The 19,037-nt window shown below is 53.6% G+C and overlaps 1 protein-coding gene across 1 annotated transcript; it reads left to right on the forward strand.

Moving 5' to 3' along the window:
* Positions 1 to 4,264: 4,264 nt before the first annotated feature.
* Positions 4,265 to 15,247, forward strand: ABCG4 (ATP binding cassette subfamily G member 4). Its single transcript, XM_060103998.1, has 14 exons — positions 4,265 to 4,502; positions 8,779 to 8,896; positions 9,011 to 9,143; positions 9,275 to 9,325; positions 9,531 to 9,676; positions 10,835 to 10,958; positions 11,085 to 11,199; positions 11,394 to 11,536; positions 12,704 to 12,802; positions 13,028 to 13,196; positions 13,292 to 13,392; positions 14,423 to 14,581; positions 14,753 to 14,871; positions 15,022 to 15,247. Exons 1-14 carry the CDS (start codon positions 4,265 to 4,267, stop codon positions 15,245 to 15,247), a joined length of 1,941 nt encoding a protein of 646 aa, XP_059959981.1.
* Positions 15,248 to 19,037: the final 3,790 nt, after the last annotated feature.

The raw sequence follows: 19,037 nt of genomic DNA on the forward strand, positions 1-19,037 counted from the left end.
GACCATGGTAGGAGATTGGAAATTTGTTCGGAGGATGAGAAATCAAAGCATGCCCCCAGGGCTTCCCTGGTGGCGCAGTGGTTGAGAGTCCGCCTGCCGATGCAGGGGACGCGGGTTTGTGCTCCGATCCAGGAGGATCCCACATGCCGCGGAGTGGCTGGGCCCATGAGCCATGGCCGCTGGGCCTGCGCGTCTGCAGCCTGTGCTCCGCAACCGGAGAGGCCACAGCAGTGAGAGGACCGCGTACGGCAAAAAAAAAAAAAAAAAAAAAGAAAAAAAAAGAAAAAAGCAACATGCCCCCAGATTAGCAACATCAGCATCACTGCGGACTTATTAGAGATGCAAATTCTCTGGCTCCATCCCAGATACTGACTCAGAAACTCTGGGAAGGGGGCCTCGTGATCTGTGTTGTAAGGAGCCCTCCAGGGGATACTCCTGTGTGCTAAGCTTGAGAACTACTGCTCTCAAGTTACAAGGTCTCTTCCAGGAGTTAGAGGTGTGCGTTCTACAGAATCAAAGTTCTGTCTTGGAAGGTATGTGGAAGGAGTTGGGGGTATCTCCCAGAATGGGAAGGGTCTCTCCTAGTGGACCTCTAGAAGGTTGGAAAACTTTTATATCCTAGAATGGGAAGAAGCCTGTTCAGGGGAGTGGAGATGGATCTGCTTCATAAAATGGGAAGGTGACACTATTAGGGAATGAGGAAGTTGGACATAGTAGATCAAGTCATCGTTTAGAATGTGTAGTCTTGGTTTTGGATCCCTGGATCCACGACATGAGCTGCGTGACCTCATACTTGTACTTAACATTTCTGAGCTTCAGTTTCCTTATCTGAAACATGGGAGGATAATACTGGCCTCATAAATTTGTTGTGAGGACTGGTTAGACTGTTTAGTCAATACATGGCTATACAGTGGGTTTCCTGTGCACAAGTTCTGAGAATTCAGGGGAGAAAGAGACAGGCCTAGCTCTTTCTTCAGAGATCATATCTCTATGCTGAGAGCCTAGCATGTAGCAGGTATTCAGCCAATGTAGTTTCCCCTCTTTTGCCAAGGAAATGGGAGATTCTTCTGCGGGAAAAGAAATGACCTTGAACCATGGTAAGTCTCACCTGGAGAGTAAGGATGTATAATCTGTTCTTGAGAATTAAAAATCATCATCTACTGCTAAACACTTGAATTTCGTAAGAACATTTTCTTCTGAGAGGCAGGTATGCAGGATTTTTTATCATCCCCATGACATGGATGAGACTCAGAGAGGTGGAGAAATTTGCTTGAGTACAAAACTAGTAAAAGCACAAAGGGTAGAATGCAAATCTTCCAACTGCAAATTCAGGACATGGAAGATGTGTTCACAAAATAGGGAGAGGGTGTCCTGTGTCCTAGAGAATGGGGAGGCCTATTTCAGGGAAGAGAAAGGCTTTTAGTGGGTGCATGACAGGTGTTCTAACCCAGGGAATGGAAGGTTCATCAGGGCAGTGGTTCTCAACTTTGCCCACTCAGTGGGATCAGTTGGAGAGCGTTTTAAGATACTAATGCCTGGATCTTACCTTAGAGATCAGCATGAACTGCTTTGGAGTGTTATCTAAACATCTTTTTCAAAGTCCCCAAGTGATGCTAACTCTCAACCAAGGCTGAGGACTACTGCTCTGGGGCAGGGGGTGTGAACAGCACAGGGTAGAAAACTGGCAGAAGACTTGGAAGTGTTGGTCTCTGAAGATAGGGAAGGCTGTCCCGAGGAATGGGGGCAGAGCATTCCTAAGGGAGGGGAGGAAATTTTCCTGAAAATTGGAAAGGTGTATGCCAGGGAATGGGGGGGAGTGTCATTAAGTTATGGAGGTTATCTTGAGAGAATGAAGAGCCTGTCTAGGAAGTGGAGGGAGACAGTCCGTTTGGGAATAGGGTTCCCAGAGGCTTCATAGCAGAGAAGACTTTAGGGTTTAAGCCCTGCTCTGTTACCAACTAAATGTGTCCTCCTGACACATGGCTTAACCGCACTATGCCTCAGTTCCTTTATCTGTAAAGAGAGGTTGTAACACCAGCCTCATAGGGATATTGTGAGGATTAAATGAGATAATGCAACTGTTGGGGGGTAATCTACATTAGAGCACTGGGGGCTAACTTGGAGAATGGGGGTTCCTGAGGAACAGTGATGATGTGGCGCATGGGGTCAGGGGAAGGTAGAGAGGGCTGGATCCAAAATCTGTAGGAAACTCGAAGGCACAGGGTGGGGCCTGGAGACATCCTGCAGGGGCTGCCAGCCTCCAGGCTTCAGAGAGGCTGGCAGAGGGGGGGACCAGCGGGGGAGAGGTTTGACTGCTAGTAACCTCTCATCTGCTGCAGCAAGGAGAAGCCTCAGCCACGGCAGCAGTACCAGCAGCCTCCCCTCCCATCCTTCTCTGCTGTGGGACAGGTGGGAATTTAAAAGCTCAGGTCACGTGTCTCTGCTGGTTAACCTACTTACCCCTTGAAGACTGGGGCGGGGGCAGGCAGGGGCCAAGAGGAGTTGCCTGAGGAAAGCGCGGAGCAGGGATGCCCTGGGTGCTCTGGGCACTTCCGTTTGAAGGCTTGTCGGGTGAGGGAGAGAACGCACACGTATGTGAGAAGACGCCAAAGACAGTGTTCTGTGAGCCCTGTGCACGTCCTGGCACACATGTGCCTCCAGCATCAGGCAATGCCTGTCTTAAAGGCCCGAATTTGCCTGGGAGCATAAACATTTCTACAGTTGGAGCAGGCTGAGCTCTGGGTACCAGTTTAACCTTGGAGCTGCCTGCAAGCTCTCCCAAAGCAGCCACCCTCTGTCTCTTTTTAACTAGTCTCCTCGCCCTTAGAGAGGGAAAGGGTAGGCGGGGGAGGGGGCGGGGGGGGAGGGAGGATGTCCCACGATTCTTGCTTTCAAAGCATTTTTATCTAGTTTGGGGATTCCCAGGGGATGCCTGAGCTCCAGGGCCAGAACTGAGGGAAATTAATGGGGGGGGTGGTGGTGCAGACAGGCTGACAGCTCCACAATCCCTTGAGACTGGCGGAATCTGCACCCCCAATTCCCCTCCCCCTCCGCCACCACCGTTGTATAGTCTGTAATCCAGGGACGTGTCCCCACTGAGTGACTTCAGCTCTCCCTTCCTCAGGGCCACCAAGTCGGCCCTTCGCCACCAATTCCCCAGTCCCGGGTCCACAACTGCACTCGCTGCGGCACCCCACGTCGCCGACGCGTCGCTCCCCTTCGCCGTCCTCGCCCCCCGCGGGCTGCGGGGCGGCGCGGGCTCTTTAAGAACAGCGGGAAGGGCGAGCAGCAGCTTGGAGGAGAGCGCAGTCGCCCGGCGGGTTCGGGAGGACAAGGCACCGAGTATCGGGCTCAGGGAACCAGGTGTGCGCGGCCAAGCTGAGTAGGGGCGCGCCCCCGTAGCCCTTCCCCAACCCTGTCATCTCTCTTCAGACCTGAGGCCCGAGCCCTCCCCTGTCGCCCGCCCCGGCCCGGCCCCGGCCCGGCCGCCGGGACCGGGAGCCGGGACGCCGGTGCCGCAGCCGGAGGCAGGTAAGAGGGCCTGGAGTCTCCATCCTCGGCCCGCGGCAGCGCTAAGCATCTCGGCTCCGCACCGGCCCGGGGGCGCCTCAAGGTGACCAGGCTTGCGGAAGATGGGAGGGGGATGAGCCCGCCATGGGGGTCTTAGTTGGCAGTGGGGATTTTGAGTCCGGGTGGTGCGCCCATCTCTGGGGAGAGCCCAGGGCGCGCGGACCCAGGGGCGCAGGCGGGAGGGGCTAGCCAGGGCGTCTCGCCCAGGGATGGGGAGGAGAACGCAGCGGGAGGCCCAGAGCCTCCTCTTCCTCCGCCTTCGCCTGGTCCACCCTGTGCTCACCCTGCTACCCTGACCTCCTAGCCTGCAGTCTCCGCCAGCCGCCCCTTCCCACCACCCCCCCCATCCAGTCCCCTGGGGTTTCTGGCCTGCAGGGTAAGGAGATTAGAGCCTCCGTGGGGAGGAGGGAGTGGGTGCGGGCTTCGAGGGGCCGAGCTGGGACCAGGCTAGGGCTGGGGCTGCCCGGGACCGAGGAGAGGTCGGGACTGATCGTTGCTGCGCGGGGAGTGGTGGTCGGGGGAGGGCAGATGCGCTGGCGGTGGGATGTGGGCTGCTCCCAGTAGCCGGTCTACCCTGAGAAGGAGGCGGGGAGTGGGGGCGAGGGCACATTAGAAAGCAAGGGAGCTCTGAGCCAGGGATCGGGGTCTGCCCCAAACTGAGGAGGCCCTCTCCCTGCAGACCGGCGGCGGCGTGATGGCGGAGAAGGCGCTGGAGGCCGTGGGCTGTGGACTAGGACCTGGGGCTGTGGCCATGGCCGTGACTCTGGAGGATGGGGCGGAGCCCCCTATGCTGACCACACACCTGAAGAAGGTGGAGAACCACATCACTGAAGCCCAGCGCTTCTCCCACCTACCCAAGCGCTCAGCCGTGGACATCGAGTTTGTGGAGCTGTCCTATTCCGTGAGGGAGGGACCCTGCTGGCGCAAACGGGGTAAGGGAGCAGCCTGATGGGGAGTTGTGAGCCCCCATGAGTTGCCCCTTTGGGAGCATGAGGCCTGGAGGTCCCCTCTTCTGCAAATCCGGCAGGAGCGGGTCCACTAAAATCTATGCCCCTCATTCACTGTGCACACAGCTGAGGTGCCGGGGGTCTGCACTCCCCCTACACCTGTAAGCACCATGGGACACTAGATTCAATTGGTTATTTCCTCTTCCAAGTTGACACTATCACCTCTGGTCCATGAGGAGTTTTCCTTCGGTGTTTCAGGTAGAGCTCCTGCCTCTGAGGGCTGATATGAGAAAGTAGGGGCTGTGCTGCAGGGGTTGTCCTTAGTGGTTAGCAAAAATCCTTGGACCTACAGAGCTCCGCTAATTTTAAAAGATGTTCTCATTCCTGTCTTCTTACTTCATTCTTGCCAAAGTCCTCCGAGGCACGGAAGGTGAAGGCTTGACAGGATAGATGACATCTCTGTATTACTAATAAGGAAACTGAGGCCCAGAGAAGTTGAGTAACTTGACCAATGTCACACAGCTAATAAGTGGCAGACTTCGGACCAGAGGCCAGGTTTTCCAGCTCTCCATGCAGCGTTCCTTTCTCTCTCTTAACTTCCCTGTTAAGCATTCCCATCTCTTCCTTGTTTCTCCCATTAGGACAGTGGGGTAAGGTCTGGCTGGGGCTCTGAGTTCCTTTGAACCCTGACCATCTCCTGTATCCCTTGCAGCTTTTGCCCCCCACCCCACCCTCCCTGCCCTGGGCAGGTTGAGCTGGGAATAGGGAAGCTGGGTTTTTCCCCAGAGCCTGGGTGTGGATCAGGGGTGGAGCTGGGACATTGTTCTCTGAGGTTTAAGAAATGTTTGGGGTGCTTCAGAGCAGGGCTGAGCCTGAGCTCTCTCTGCACTCCCTACCCTCACTCCCATGAGGGACCAAAAGGTCACAGGGCTTGAACCACTGGAAACTGAGGTATCCGGGCTCCCTGCTCAGCACCTTAACCCTAAGCAGCCTCTTGGCCCTGAGACCAGCTCCGGGCCAAATGAGGAGGTAGTTGTTATTTTCCTAGCCCTCACAGTTTTAAGGAGAAATGAAAATGCAAAAGAGATGTGCCTAGATGGGCCACCTCTCTGGTTGCTTCAAGCCACCAGCCACAACCAGTGGGCACCCCTGACCAGGTCCTTCCCTCCTTTGTCCTTGCCAGCCCCATTCTGCTTTACTGGCCATTTTGCCGTCTCGTCCATCCCTTGCCCCTTTCTCTGCCCTCTGTCCTCCTCTTTCTGCCTCCTCTTTTCACTTGAATCCCTGTCCCCTTCTCTGGAGGACAGAAGGCAATTAGAGGTAGGCAGAGAGGAAAAAGAGCAAGGGGCGTGGAGAGAGGGAGATTTCTGTCTTTCCCACGTAAGGATTTGTCACTCACCTCTCCTAATTACAAAGGACACTTCTTGATTTTTAAGACCCTTTTCTATTAATTATTATTAATTTTCTTACTTATGATTCATAATAACCTTATTATGTCCTTGGGAGGAGATATACTATCCTTATTTTATAGATGAGGAAATGGAGGTCCTGAAGGGTTAAGTGACTTCATACAATTGTGAAGAGAGTTACTGACTGAGGTAGACCTAGAACTGTGGTGGGTCTCCATCCTGAAGGCATGGCAGGCCCCTCCCATGCTGAGCAGTTGTGGTCCAGCAGGAGTCCCAAGACATGGGTTCCTAGCCACTTGTAAGCTGTGTGACCTTGGGCAGGCTGCTTTCCCTCTCTTGGCCTCACTTTCCTCATCTGTAAACAGGGATGATAAGAATACCCACCACACAGGCTTGTTGTGCGGCTCAGCTGAGACGTTAGCTGTGAAAATGCTTTGTGAAAGGCAAGCATAGGGTGATATTTGAATTCGGCAATAGTGTTCAATCAAGTGCTTGGTGGGGACTAAATGAAGGGAGGGATCATCACTGTCAATTTCTTCCCCTGAAAAAGAAATCGCTTCCTGTGAGTAGCTCTGAAAGGCATACACTGGCATGCACAACCACATGTCTTTCTCATTGACGGCGATGATGAATGAGGCAGAAGGTTGGAATCTATGATTTCCCCTCTCCCAGTAAAGAACTTTCTGTGCCTGTGAACTTGGGTAAGTCACTGGATGTCTCTGGGCTCCAGTTGCCTCATCCATGTTGCTACAGCAGTGACTGAGGCAATGAGCTTTGTAAACTGGAAAGCACCATACGGGGGGTTGGTGTGATCAGGATCCCGGAGTGGGCAGCAGCTGATCCCCTGACTGACCGGATATGTCCAGAGGGAGGGCTGGGTTCTGTGGAGGGAGGGTGAAAGATCACATCCCTTCACTGCCTCTGCTGAGGAGGTAGAATGGAGAGGAAATTGGGCTCCGTACGGGTGGGAGGAAGGTGGTAGTGAGCAAAGTACCTGGTAGGGGATTGGTGTTTCGGCCTCACTGAGGCAGGTATGCAAGCACAGCAGGCAAGGCCAGCCTCCTTGGCTTCATCTTTCCTCTCCACCCACTTGTCTCACCAGTTGACTCCATGGAGTCTCTGCCCTTTGTTCCCTGGATTGTATTACATATATGCTGTTGTATAGCAGAGCTTTTCCTCCCAAAGCCTGGAGAGCCTCTGCCTTCCTTTTCCATTTTGAAATGCTGCTCATGCTTCAAGACTTAGCTCAAATGCCACCTCTTCCATGAAGCCTTTCCTGATTTTCCCCTTGGCCTTCCACTCTCATCAATTCCATTTTCTGCATTCTCATTGCACATGATTTGTACTTCTGTTATAACCCTCACTTTATCTTTCTTCAGATCCATAGGTGGTTTCTTGTCCATCTTTTTAGCCTAGACTATCACCATCTTGAGTGCAGGAACTATGTCTTCCTCATTTTTTTGGTGCACTGTCTGGTACAGAGCTTGGAATGTAGTATGTATCGATAAGCGCTTGCCAAATGGGATTAATTATAAAATGTCACTTGTTTTTAATGGGCTCTATGTGCCAAGCACTGTGTCATATGCTTTACATATATGATCTCATTGAATCCTATAGCAACCCTATGAGATAGGTACTATCATCCTCATTTTACAGATGAGGGACCTGGAGCTCAGAGAGGTTAAGCAACTTGCCCAAGGTCACACAGCTGGTAAGTGTGGAGCCGGAATTTGAACGTAGATCCACCCGACTCCAAACTGGTACTCTTAATGCATATGCTGCCTCCCAGTGAGTGAATGAAAGGTGAGATTTTACTGGGCCACGTTAGGGTCTGCAGAGACAAGCCTGGTGGGCAGAGAGAGCACCCCGAAGAAGGCTTTTTAGAAGGAGGCCAAGGCTCTGAGAACACACACTCATAGAACCAACACTTATTGAGCGTCTAGTATGTGCCAGCCAGTCTGCTAAGGTTACAAAGATGAGAAAGACACAAACCCTTCCCCCCAAGGAGCTCACTGACTAAGAGGCTGGACGAGGGGAATGAGGGGCAGGCACATCAAGTAACAAACGTGTTGACATATGAGAAGTGCTATGGAGCGCAGAGGACAGTCAGCCAGCTGAGGCTGGATCGTTGGGAAAGCCTTCCTGGAGGGGATGAGAGAGTGGCCGCTGTTGTTTGTAGAAGAGTAGAGTCTACTGTAACTTTGATCTCCTCTCCACGCCCATCCGTCAGATGTGGGGGTTTACCCACGGCCTTCAGAAGAGCACTGCCGGGCTTCCCTGGTGGCACAATGGTTAAGAACCCGCCTGCCAGTGCAGGGGACAAGGGTTCAAGCCCTGGTCCAGGAGGATCCCACATGCCACGGAGCAACTAAGCCCATGCGCCACAACTACTGAGCCTGCGCTCTAGAGCCTGAGAACAACTACTGAGCCCACATGCCACAACTACTGAAGCCCACGTACCTAGAGCCCTTGCCCCGTAGCAAGAGAAGCCACCGCAATGAGAAGCCCTCACACCGCAACGAAGAGTAACCCCCGCTCGCCACAACTACAGAAAGCCCGCGCGCAGCAATGAAGACCCAATGCAGCCAAAAATAAATAAATTAATTAAAAAAAAAAAAAACAAAGAAGAACATTGTCACTTCGGGTACTTTGACATTAGTGGTGGTCGTTTCTAGGGGGACGGGATGAGAGGGTATAGGTTATTGTTGGGGCTCTGAGGGTCACTCCTCCATCCTAACCGATTCACAGTGAGTAGGGACTGCCTATTTCACTGTCAGCCATGGCTCCTAAGAGTTTGGGGTGTCTCTGTTCATTGTAGCCCTGATCAAAAGTTCCTCCCTCCCTCACTGCAGGTTATAAGACTCTCCTTAAGTGCCTATCAGGTAAATTCTGCCGCCGGGAGCTGATTGGCATCATGGGCCCCTCAGGGGCTGGCAAGTCCACGTTCATGAACATCTTGGCAGGATACAGGTGAGGACAAGGCTGGGGTAGAGTGGGGGCAGGACCAGGCAGAGGGTCCCCTGGGGAGCACAGAAGTTGTTCTGAAGTGACGCTGAGCCCCATCCCCAACCAACGTTCCCTCAGGGAGTCTGGAATGAAGGGGCAGATCCTGGTCAACGGGAGGCCGAGGGAGCTGAGGACCTTCCGAAAGATGTCCTGTTACATCATGCAGGACGACATGTTGCTGCCACACCTCACAGTGCTGGAAGCCATGATGGTGAGAGCTGGTGGCCGTCCCCTCCTCCTAGTTCTCCCTTTATCTGCTGTCCCCGTCCTTCCCATTGGCTAAGGGGTCAAGGCTGTGCCCCCTCCCACGCATATCTGATCCGCCTTCTCTCTGGGCCCCAGGTCTCTGCTAACCTGAAGCTAAGTGAGAAGCAGGAGGTGAAGAAGGAGCTGGTGAGTGGGGGAGGGTGGGGGAGGGGGACGGGACAGCTGCCCTTTTCCCTGCTGCTGAGTTCTGGGGCCCCCGAGTTGGGTGGTAGGAGAGGGGCGGTCAAGGCTGGGACATCACGCTTCAGGGAGATGCTTACTTAAATTGGGGTGGTGCTGGGGGAAGCAGAGACTCTGAAGCTGACCTGGGGTGGGTGGGCGGCCGGGCCAGGTGACAGAGATCCTGACAGCACTGGGCCTGATGTCCTGCTCCCACACGAGGACAGCCCTGCTCTCCGGAGGGCAGAGGAAGCGCCTGGCCATCGCCCTGGAGCTGGTCAACAACCCACCTGTCATGTTCTTTGACGAGCCTACCAGGTATCTCTCCCCCTCCTCTCCCACCAGGATGCCTCCTCCCCTCAGCCCAGAGCCAGGGCTAGAGGCTGCATCTGCCCCACTGCTGGAGACAAGAGCATGTGTTTGCAGCCTCCTGGGGCCAGAGAAGGGCTCCACCCCTGCCAATCCTGTTGCCATAGCAGTCCCATCCTTCACCCTAGCAGAAATCCCGATGTCCTCCTTGACAGATGTCGTCTGCTCCTTCTCTCCCCCACAGCCAATCAATCGCCAAGTCCTGCTGATTCTACGTTCTTTTTCCATCTCTCAGATTCGCCCCACCCCCATTCTTAGTGCCAGTGCTTAAATCCAGGACATCATCAACCCTTGCCTGCATTTCTGCAATAGACTCCTATCTCCTCATCTCCAGTCTCTCCCAGCCCATCCTTCTTCCAAACTGCCACCAGAGTGAACTTTCTAAAAGAAAAGTCTGGCAATACTCACTCCCCTGCTTAAAAATATGCAGTGATTCCCATTTGCCCTCAGAATGAAGTCAGAGGACTTACAAGGTCCTGGTCTGAAGCTGTTTCTCTGACCTCACATCTTGCTTCACACTGTCTTGTATTTCATGCTCTAATAATACTGAATCACTTATAATTCTCTTAGTCCAGCCATGTGTTTCATGCCTCTGAGCTTTGCACATGCTGTGTCTTCTGCCTGGAATGCCCTTCACCACCGCACCCGTCCTTCCTCCCTCCCTCACCTGGCTTAGCTCTTTCTTCTGCCAGACTCCCTCAGGAACCTTCTCTGACTACCCTCCAACACCTTTGTACAACAGAGCTGAATCCTCCCCCCACTTCACCCCATGATTCTACAGCGTGGTGCACATTATCTCAAATGATCTGTGCATTTCTCTCTCTCTCCCTCCCAACCAGAGTCGATGTCTTATTTATTCATCTTTGTAATCCCAGTGCCTGGCATTCAACAGGTGCTTAATAATTGCTTGTTACACCTAACAGTACTCTGGGCTTCTTGGTACCTCCGAATGCCTGAATCGTACAGTGTGGATGGGATAAAGCGATGGCCAGGATGACCCCCTTCCTGCCAGCTCCCTCGCCCTCATAGCAGCTGCCCCACCCAAACAGCCCCTTCCCTTGTCTCTGCCCACCTCACCCCGCCCCCTGGTGGCCTCTCTCTGGACAGTGGTCTGGACAGCGCTTCCTGTTTCCAAGTGGTGTCCCTCATGAAGTCCCTGGCCCAGGGGGGCCGTACTATCATCTGCACCATCCACCAGCCCAGTGCCAAGCTCTTTGAGATGTTTGACAAGGTGAGGGTCTCTGGGACTCAAAGGTGACCGGCCTGCGATAGGGAGAGGGAAGGGGTCAGTAGAGGTGTCATGGGACCCGCCTGACCCGCTCGTGGTGTTTTCCTCGTCCTTCTCTTTCTGCCTCAGCTCTACATCCTGAGCCAGGGTCAGTGCATCTTCAAGGGCGTGGTCACCAACCTGATCCCCTATCTGAAGGGGCTCGGCCTGCACTGCCCCACCTACCACAACCCAGCTGACTTCAGTGAGTGGGGGCCTGTTGGTAGGGGCTGGGTTATGGTGGCGGGCCAAACCTGGGGGTTCAGATCATGCATTTGGGCCTCCCAGGGGCAGAGATCTCACTGTCGCCTGCCTTCCGTGCACACCCAAGGAAGGGCTGGCTTGCCCTTGGGAAGCAAGGATAGATCTTAGCTGAGCACACCCCTCTGTGTCCCCCAGTCATCGAGGTGGCCTCTGGCGAGTACGGAGACCTGAATCCCCTGCTGTTCAGGGCTGTGCAGAATGGGCTCTGTGCCATGGCAGAGAAGAAGAGCAGCCCTGAGAAGAATGAGGTCCCTGCCCCCTGTCCCCCTTGCCCTCCGGTGAGTAGGGGTGGAGAGGGCAGAGTGCAGAGTGCAGATTGGGGGAGGAGAGAGAGGACCTTGGACATGGCCCTGCCAAAGAGGACATGCCCCAGAGGCATCACAACCACTGGGTACTTAGAAAGAACCCAGGACTTGGAATAGACCTGCTCTTAGCTGTGTGACTTTGGGCACATTACTTAACCTCTCTGAGCTTCGACTTTCTCATTCATTTATTTGTTCAACAAATTCTTACTGAGCGTCTGTAGCACGTTGTCCTTAGTGCCACCTGGTAAGCAAGACTGAAGCTGTCTCTGGCCTCGTGGCCAGTGTGGTTTACTATCATCACTAACTTGGAGGTGATGATACTCATTTCACAGGGTTATTGGGAGGACTAATTAGATCATCACACAAAGTTCTTCGCACCGTAGCTGGTACAGTTGGTGTTCATTCCATGCCAGCTCTTTTCTTAATTTTTTAATTTTTATTTTATTTTTACAATGAAAATGAGTTTCAATTTGTGTTTTTGTACCTTTCAAAATAACACTTCAGCTAGTTCAGAAAGAGACCACTTCTGTTTATAAAAGCTCTTGAGTTTTCCCTCCAGCTCTTTTCCTTAAATGAGATACTATAACCCTGGAAGGCTGGGAGGGTTATTGTTGCTATTGTCATCATTATTTTTTTTTGGTCATCATTATTATCATTGTTAATAATATTGTGAAATTGGTGGCATAAGGTTATTATACGCTTAGGGTAAATGTTTTCAATGGATTAAAGAGTAGTGACTGGGGAATTCCCTGGTGGTTCAGTGGTTAGGACTCTGTGATTTCACTGCCGAGGGTGTGGGTTCGATCCCTGGTCGGCCAGTAAGCTGCACAGTGTGGCCAAATAAATAAATAAATGAATAAAATAAATAAAGAGAAGTGACTGATCTATTAGTAGCCCCCATGGGTGTCCTTAACTCCTTTCTATCTCCTCCCTCCCAAGTTTTTTCTCCCTCTTTGTGTCTCTCTCTGAATCTCACTCTGATTCACACCGCTAAGGCCAGCTTCCAGGTACCCAACTCAATGGTGGAGAATTCTGGAGGACCCTTGCCCCAGGGACAGGCTCAGGGGTTTTCCCACCAACTGAGCTGGGTGCGTGGTGGGGGGTAGGGTAGGCTCACCTGATCCAGTTTCCTCTCTCCAGGAAGTGGATCCCATTGAAAGCCACACATTTGCCACCAGCACCCTCACACAGTTCTGCATCCTCTTCAAGAGGACCTTCTTGTCCATCCTCAGGGACACGGTGAGACATCAAGTTGCGGGAGGGGAGGCTGGCATAAGCCTGGCCTTGTGGGGTGTAGGATCCCAGCAGCTGGGATGGTGATGGGGCCCCTCCCCCAACAGCTCCCCCTAAAGCCCCCGTGGGTCTCTGTACCTGTGAGGGCACCCCCACATTCCTACCCAAGTGTGGCCTGCCCATCCCTAGTCTGTGATCCATCCTCTCTCCTCATGATCACCCCTCACACAGGTCCTGACCCACCTGCGGTTTATGTCCCATGTGGTGATCGGCGTGCTCATTGGTCTCCTCTACCTGCACATCGGTGACGATGCCAGCAAGGTCTTCAACAACACGGGCTGCCTCTTCTTCTCCATGCTCTTCCTCATGTTTGCTGCCCTGATGCCAACTGTGCTCACCTGTGAGCCGAGCTGCCCTGGGCGTGGGGCGGGAGTGGGGGGCACGGGGTAAGGCCAGGGTGCTGGACAGCTGTGCCTAATCGGCCTGTGTCCCCAGTCCCCTTAGAGATGGCCGTCTTCATGCGGGAGCATCTCAACTACTGGTACAGCCTCAAAGCGTATTACCTGGCCAAGACCATGGCCGATGTGCCCTTCCAGGTGAGCCTCTTCCCACCCACCCTCCACTGCCTCCCTTCTGTCTTGCTCCTTCCATCCTTGCTTGCTTGCCTCCCTTAACCTTGTTACCTGCCATCCTTTCCTTGACTTCTTCTCACTTAGCAAGAGGTGGTGAGCACCTACCATGCACGAGGCTCCATGCCAGGCACTAGGGATACAGCAACAAACATGAGGGAAGTAGTCTTGACCTTGTGGAACTTATGTTCCGGTGAGAATAAGAGAGGACAAACAGAAAATGATGAAAATAACAGCCCTACAAATGACTCTGAATCTTATTCGCGACAGTAGAGAATAGCGTGGGCTCTGGAGCCGTACTGCTCCTCGTTAGCTGTGAGACGTTGGGCAAGTCACCTAATCACTCTTTGCTTTAGTGTCTCCATCTATAAAATGGAATGGTGATAGATAGTATCTACCTCGGGATTGTTTATGAGAAGGAAATGAGTTAATACATGTAAACTACTTCCACTACCCTGTTCCAAGCACCAGGGCCACCAGTAATCCGTAGGCCACCTTTAAACAAGTTAGAAAACGTGTCCCTTCCTCAGGGTGGAGGCTGCACTGTGCTAGGGTGAGAAGAGCTCAGCTGGGGCTCCACCTCTGGTTGCCTCTTGGTTGGGCGCCTTGTGCAGGGAAGAATCTGCCCTCCTGTACATGGTAGGCTCGGTCCCTGTCCTCCAGGAGTTGATGGCATCCAGGGGGACAAAACGCTCTCATATATATGGTTAATTAATTAACAATATAAGGAATATGCTGGTCCAGATGGGAAGGACCTTCAGAGAAGTCACCGTGCCTGAACGGGTCCGAGTAGGCCTGATGGAAGAGGTGAGACTGGAGGATGAATGAGGTTCTTAGAGCCGGGGAGGAAGGGCATGTGTCAAGTTCATGTGACTGCATGAGCAGGAGTGCAGAGGCAGGATCAGGCGCGGATGCTCTAGCGATTGCTGTCCTAGAGGTTCTGCCTGGGTGGAGTGGAGGGTCTCGGCCTCTGCGCAGCCCTGTGCCTGCTCCCCAGGTGGTGTGCCCGGTGGTGTACTGCAGCATTGTGTACTGGATGACAGGCCAGCCAGCTGAGACCAGCCGCTTCCTGCTCTTCTCAGCCCTGGCCACTGCCACGGCCTTGGTGGCCCAGTCTTTGGGGCTGCTGATCGGCGCTGCCTCCAACTCCCTACAGGTGAGGGGCTGGTAGGTGGCGACCCCCAAGAGGGGGGACAGAGTCTGGTGGAAGGAATCAGGGGCTGGCCTAAGGAATGGGATGGATCTACAGGAAACCTGGGGGCCACCCCAGTCCTGGGTCTGTCCTGATCACCCCTGTGATGGCCCGGTCGCCTTCCCTCCCCTCCAGGTGGCCACATTTGTGGGCCCAGTTACCGCCATCCCTGTCCTCTTGTTCTCCGGTTTCTTTGTCAGCTTCAAAACCATCCCCACTTACCTGCAATGGAGCTCCTACCTCTCCTATGTCAGGTCAGTGCCCCTTCCTCACCATCTGCCCCTGCTCCTCCCTGTAGGCGGCCAAGCCCCAAGGGTGAGAGATTGCACCTGGGCTCTGGCAGTTTGCCCAGGGAGCAGGGTCCCTGTGCTCTGTGTCCCGCTCTGATGCCCTTGCTTGCCTAGGTATGGCTTTGAGGGTGTGATTCTGACCATCTATGGCATGGAGAGAGGAGACCTGACCTGCTTGGAGGAACGCTGCCCTTTCCAGGAACCACAGAGCATCCTCCGAGCGCTGGATGTGGAGGATGCCAAGCTCTACATGGACTTCCTGGTCTTGGGCATCTTCTTTCTGGCCCTGCGGCTGCTGGCATACCTTGTGCTCCGTTACCGGGTCAAGTCAGAGAGATAGAGCTTTGCTCTGGCCTGTGCCCCAGCCCCTGCAGCAGGAAGCCCCCGGCCCCGGCCCTTTGGGACTGTTTTAACCTTGTAGACTTGGGCCATGGCTGCTGGTGCAGCCGTCCTCCCCTCTCTCAGCTCCTCCACAGGCTGGCTGTTGGACTGCGCTCCCAGCCGCGGCCCTGGGGCTGGGGGTGCCAGGCCTCCCCGCCACGCCCAGGGGTCTTCCCAAGTTGATGCGGTCTGTAGGTCTGTAGCTTCCTCCCTCCTCTTTCCAACATCTGCATGCAATGACCACGGGGAGGCTTCCACCTGCCTTCTGCTCCCACAGCACCCCCCTCCTCTGTTGTCTGTCTGGGAGCCCCAGGCTTTCCAGACCCCCACTGACAACTGACCAAAGTGGCCCCCCCGGGGGTCCCCACCACACAAGTGTTTGTAATCTGGGCTGTTATAAGGTTGGTGTTCCAGGGCTGGGCCCTGGTGGGGTCCCCTGGATGTCCCATTTGGACGTTGGAATGGAGTAGGGATGGACTCTGGAAGTCTCTTCCTCCTCCTCACCTCTCCCTGCCCCTAGACCCTGGCTGATTTGGACAGTCTGTTGGGACAGAAGCTGGGTTTTCTGTCTGGATCATCCCTCCCCATCCTGGGGATTGGAGAGGCCTGGCGCCATGGGCTCCTCCCCATCACCTCTGGTGGGGACCGGGCCTGTAGCACCTCTGCAATAATGTCTGTGTTTCTCTCCCATCTGCCACTGGAATTGGAGAATGCACTTTATTCTGGGGGGTGAATGGGAGAAGCCCCAAGCCTCCTTCCTCGCTGCTCACGTGGTCCCGCAATGCTCCCTCACCTCTCCTGAGTTACAGGCACATATATGCGAACAGGCAATCTCGGCCCTACACACACTCGCTGTCCCGCTGTGGCTCACAGGAAGAGTGATGGTGGTGGTGATGGTGGGTGCTGTGGGAAGGGCGGTGTCAACCTCCTCCCGGGGATTCCGCTTTGATTCTAAGGATGAGGCTGGTGCTGCCTGGGGCATCTCCAGGATCCGCAGGTGTCTACCCGCCAGTCTTCCCTCCCTACCTCCGGCCCAAGCCAGGGGTGGCACAGGGCACCAGCTCCCTGGAGTTCAGGACCCCACACAAGCACAAGCATGAGCATAAGATGAACTTGGCCACTGCCACCCCATGGCTCTTCTTTTGTGTGTCAAGCTGGCAGTCTCACTCCCCCTCTCCTTCCATGGCCACTTGCTGCCCATTCAAACTCTTGTCCGCATCTCTCCACCTGCTTTCTATCAGCCAAGGTGGGCCCTGGGCGCCAGAGCAGCATGCCCGTGGCACCAGAGCGACAGACACACCTAGAACATGTCTGGCTTTCCTGGGGGTGCGGGTCCAGGCTCATTCTACTTCTGATTTCCCCTTCCCCTAGGGCTCTTGTCCCCACTTCGTCCTGTACACACACCTCTCTACCTTCCTTACCCTGCCACGGATTCTCCCCATCACACAGAGATGCCAGTTGTATTTGTGGGAGTTCACCCATTATTAATAAAACCTATATTTATACAGTATGCAGTGTGTAAATGTGTGTGGGTCTGCCACCTGGTACCATGGGCTGTGAGAGCTCTTGGCAAGAAGTCTATGAGCTTCAGGGAGGCTGTGGCAGGGGATGGGAAGTCAAGCTGGTGAATGTGTATCTTAAGAGATATTTGTATCAAGCTTCACATCTTACAGATGCTTATGTTCATTATCTCAAGGGAGCGTCAGGTCAACCCTGCATTATCTCTCACGATAACCCATTTGCAGATGAGCTAACTGAGACTTGGGTTAAGTAACTTGCCCAAGGACCCTTAGCTAATGGAAGTGGGGACCAGCTCTGACAACCAGGTCTTCTGCCTCCGGACTCCTCCTCCTTGGCCTCAGCCCATGATGTTTGTCACTGGTGGATCTGCAAGCTGCGTGCAGGGGCTCTGTGTCTGTTGCATAGGTGCATTCTTGCCTGAGTGATATGTGACTCTCTTTTCAGAACTCACTGAGCCCTGGTTCCCCGGTTGTGCCTGTGGGTGAGTGGGGAGGTTAGGGGCTGTGAAGGCAGTGAGAAGCAGAAAGCCCCAGTGACCTAAGCCCCAGGATGAAAGTGGCAGGAACCCCACAGGTCTCAGCACAACTTTCCTCATTTCTTCCTCGCTTCTTTCCTACCGAACCACACTCCCATGGCCAAGCCATCAACCACCAGGACTACAAATGGCTCTGGTAGCCTGAGATTTGGAGTAGGCAATTGTCCAGAAGGCCTTGAGGGCTGGTGGCAGGATGACCCAAGAAGCAGTACATTGTCTCTCCCTCTTCCCTCCTGATCCTGAGCTTGGGGACTGAAGGAAGGGGCTGGCATCAGTTCTGCCGGCTGCCTGGAATACCCTAGTTGTGCTATGCCCCGGGCTAGGGTAGGGCCCAATCTATGACCGGATGGGTGCTTGCCTGGAGATGGACTAACTTTGTTTCTTATGGGGGTGGGAGTGGGGGGTGGGAAGTGGGGCATGGGAATGGGATGTGGGAAGTCTGAGTCCTAGCTCCTGGAATTCTAGCTAGCTTGAGGGGGCACTCTGGGTGCCACCTTCTCCCTGGAATGATACCAATACGTGGCTCCTAAAAGTCAGAGGGCACAAAATTCTGCCACCGTATAGTCTTTCTTAAGATTCTTCATTTTTACTCTTTCTCTTTTAAGATGAAATTTAAAATACTCCCCAAAGAGTAAAATTTATAAGTTCACACATCTGTAACTTCCCCTTGGAGCTAAAGGAAGTGAACAGCCATTCCAGAGCCAGCAAGGGCCATTCAGGAACCGAGAACATTCGTAGAGTGGCTCACATATTTGCGAAGAAAGCTCTTTTGATTCTTGGAGCAACCCCATGAGGCTACTAGGATGAGTATGATCATTTCCTCCTTTCACAGAGAAGGGAACCAAGGCTTCGAGAAGCGACTTGAGCAAGCTCTCAAGATGCTGTGCTCTTGCCCCTGAGAACCACCTGCGATTTCTCCCCCCAGTCTCAGTAACCTGCAGCGGGGGGGGGGGGCATCCAAGCATGTTTTGAAATGGGCCCACTCTCCCTGAATGCCGAACTTCCTGGACCCAGAGGTCATTTCCTTCAACGCAGCTGCGTTCTGTGACAGGGTCTGTGCAAGGTGCTGGAGGGCAGAGATGACCAAAGCACTTCTCTGTGCTGTGGCTCTGTAGCACCTGCTGCCCCATCCTGAGGTCCGACGACAGAGCACGTGCCCACAGTGTGACTCACAGTACTTCTGTCTGCAAGAGGCCAGTCAAATTATATGTTATTAATAAAACCTACATGGCTGTCGTGCCCGCTGAGGGGTGGGGGAGGGGAATGTCTTGCTCTGAGCTGTGTCCAGTAACGCAGCCAGGGGCCTGTCAGTCTCACGTGGCTAGGTACGTGGAGTGGAGCTAGAGGAGCCCTCCAGGCCTGAAATGTCACCCCTAAGATCACATTCACAGCAGTTACTCTACCTCCTCTCCCCTCACCCCATCCTACTCCTCGTCCAGAACTTTGTTAAAACCAAATGTGCTCTTTTCCCTGCTGCCTGGAATGCCCTTCCCTTCTCTGGCTTTTTTTAATTTTAATTTTTTAATTGAAGTATAGTTGATTTATGATGTTTCAGGTGTACAGCAGAGTGATTCAGTTATACATGTATGTATATATATACACATATATATTCTTTTTCAGATTCTTTTCCATTATAGGTTATTACAAGATATTGAATATAGTTCCCTGTGCTATTTGTTGTTTATCTAATTTA

Source organism: Mesoplodon densirostris, chromosome 7 (assembly GCF_025265405.1).
Source record: "Mesoplodon densirostris isolate mMesDen1 chromosome 7, mMesDen1 primary haplotype, whole genome shotgun sequence".
Classification (NCBI taxonomy): Eukaryota; Metazoa; Chordata; class Mammalia; order Artiodactyla; family Ziphiidae; genus Mesoplodon; species Mesoplodon densirostris.

Coding starts and splice junctions, on each gene's coding strand:
- ABCG4 (XM_060103998.1), top strand. CDS start 4,265: ATGGCGGAGAAGGCGCTGGAGGCCGTGGGCTGTGGACTAGGACCTGGG. Junction 11,200..11,393: donor CCACAACCCAGCTGACTTCA/GTGAGTGGGGGC, acceptor TGTGTCCCCCAG/TCATCGAGGTGGCCTCTGGC. Junction 13,393..14,422: donor TGGCCGATGTGCCCTTCCAG/GTGAGCCTCTTC, acceptor CCTGCTCCCCAG/GTGGTGTGCCCGGTGGTGTA.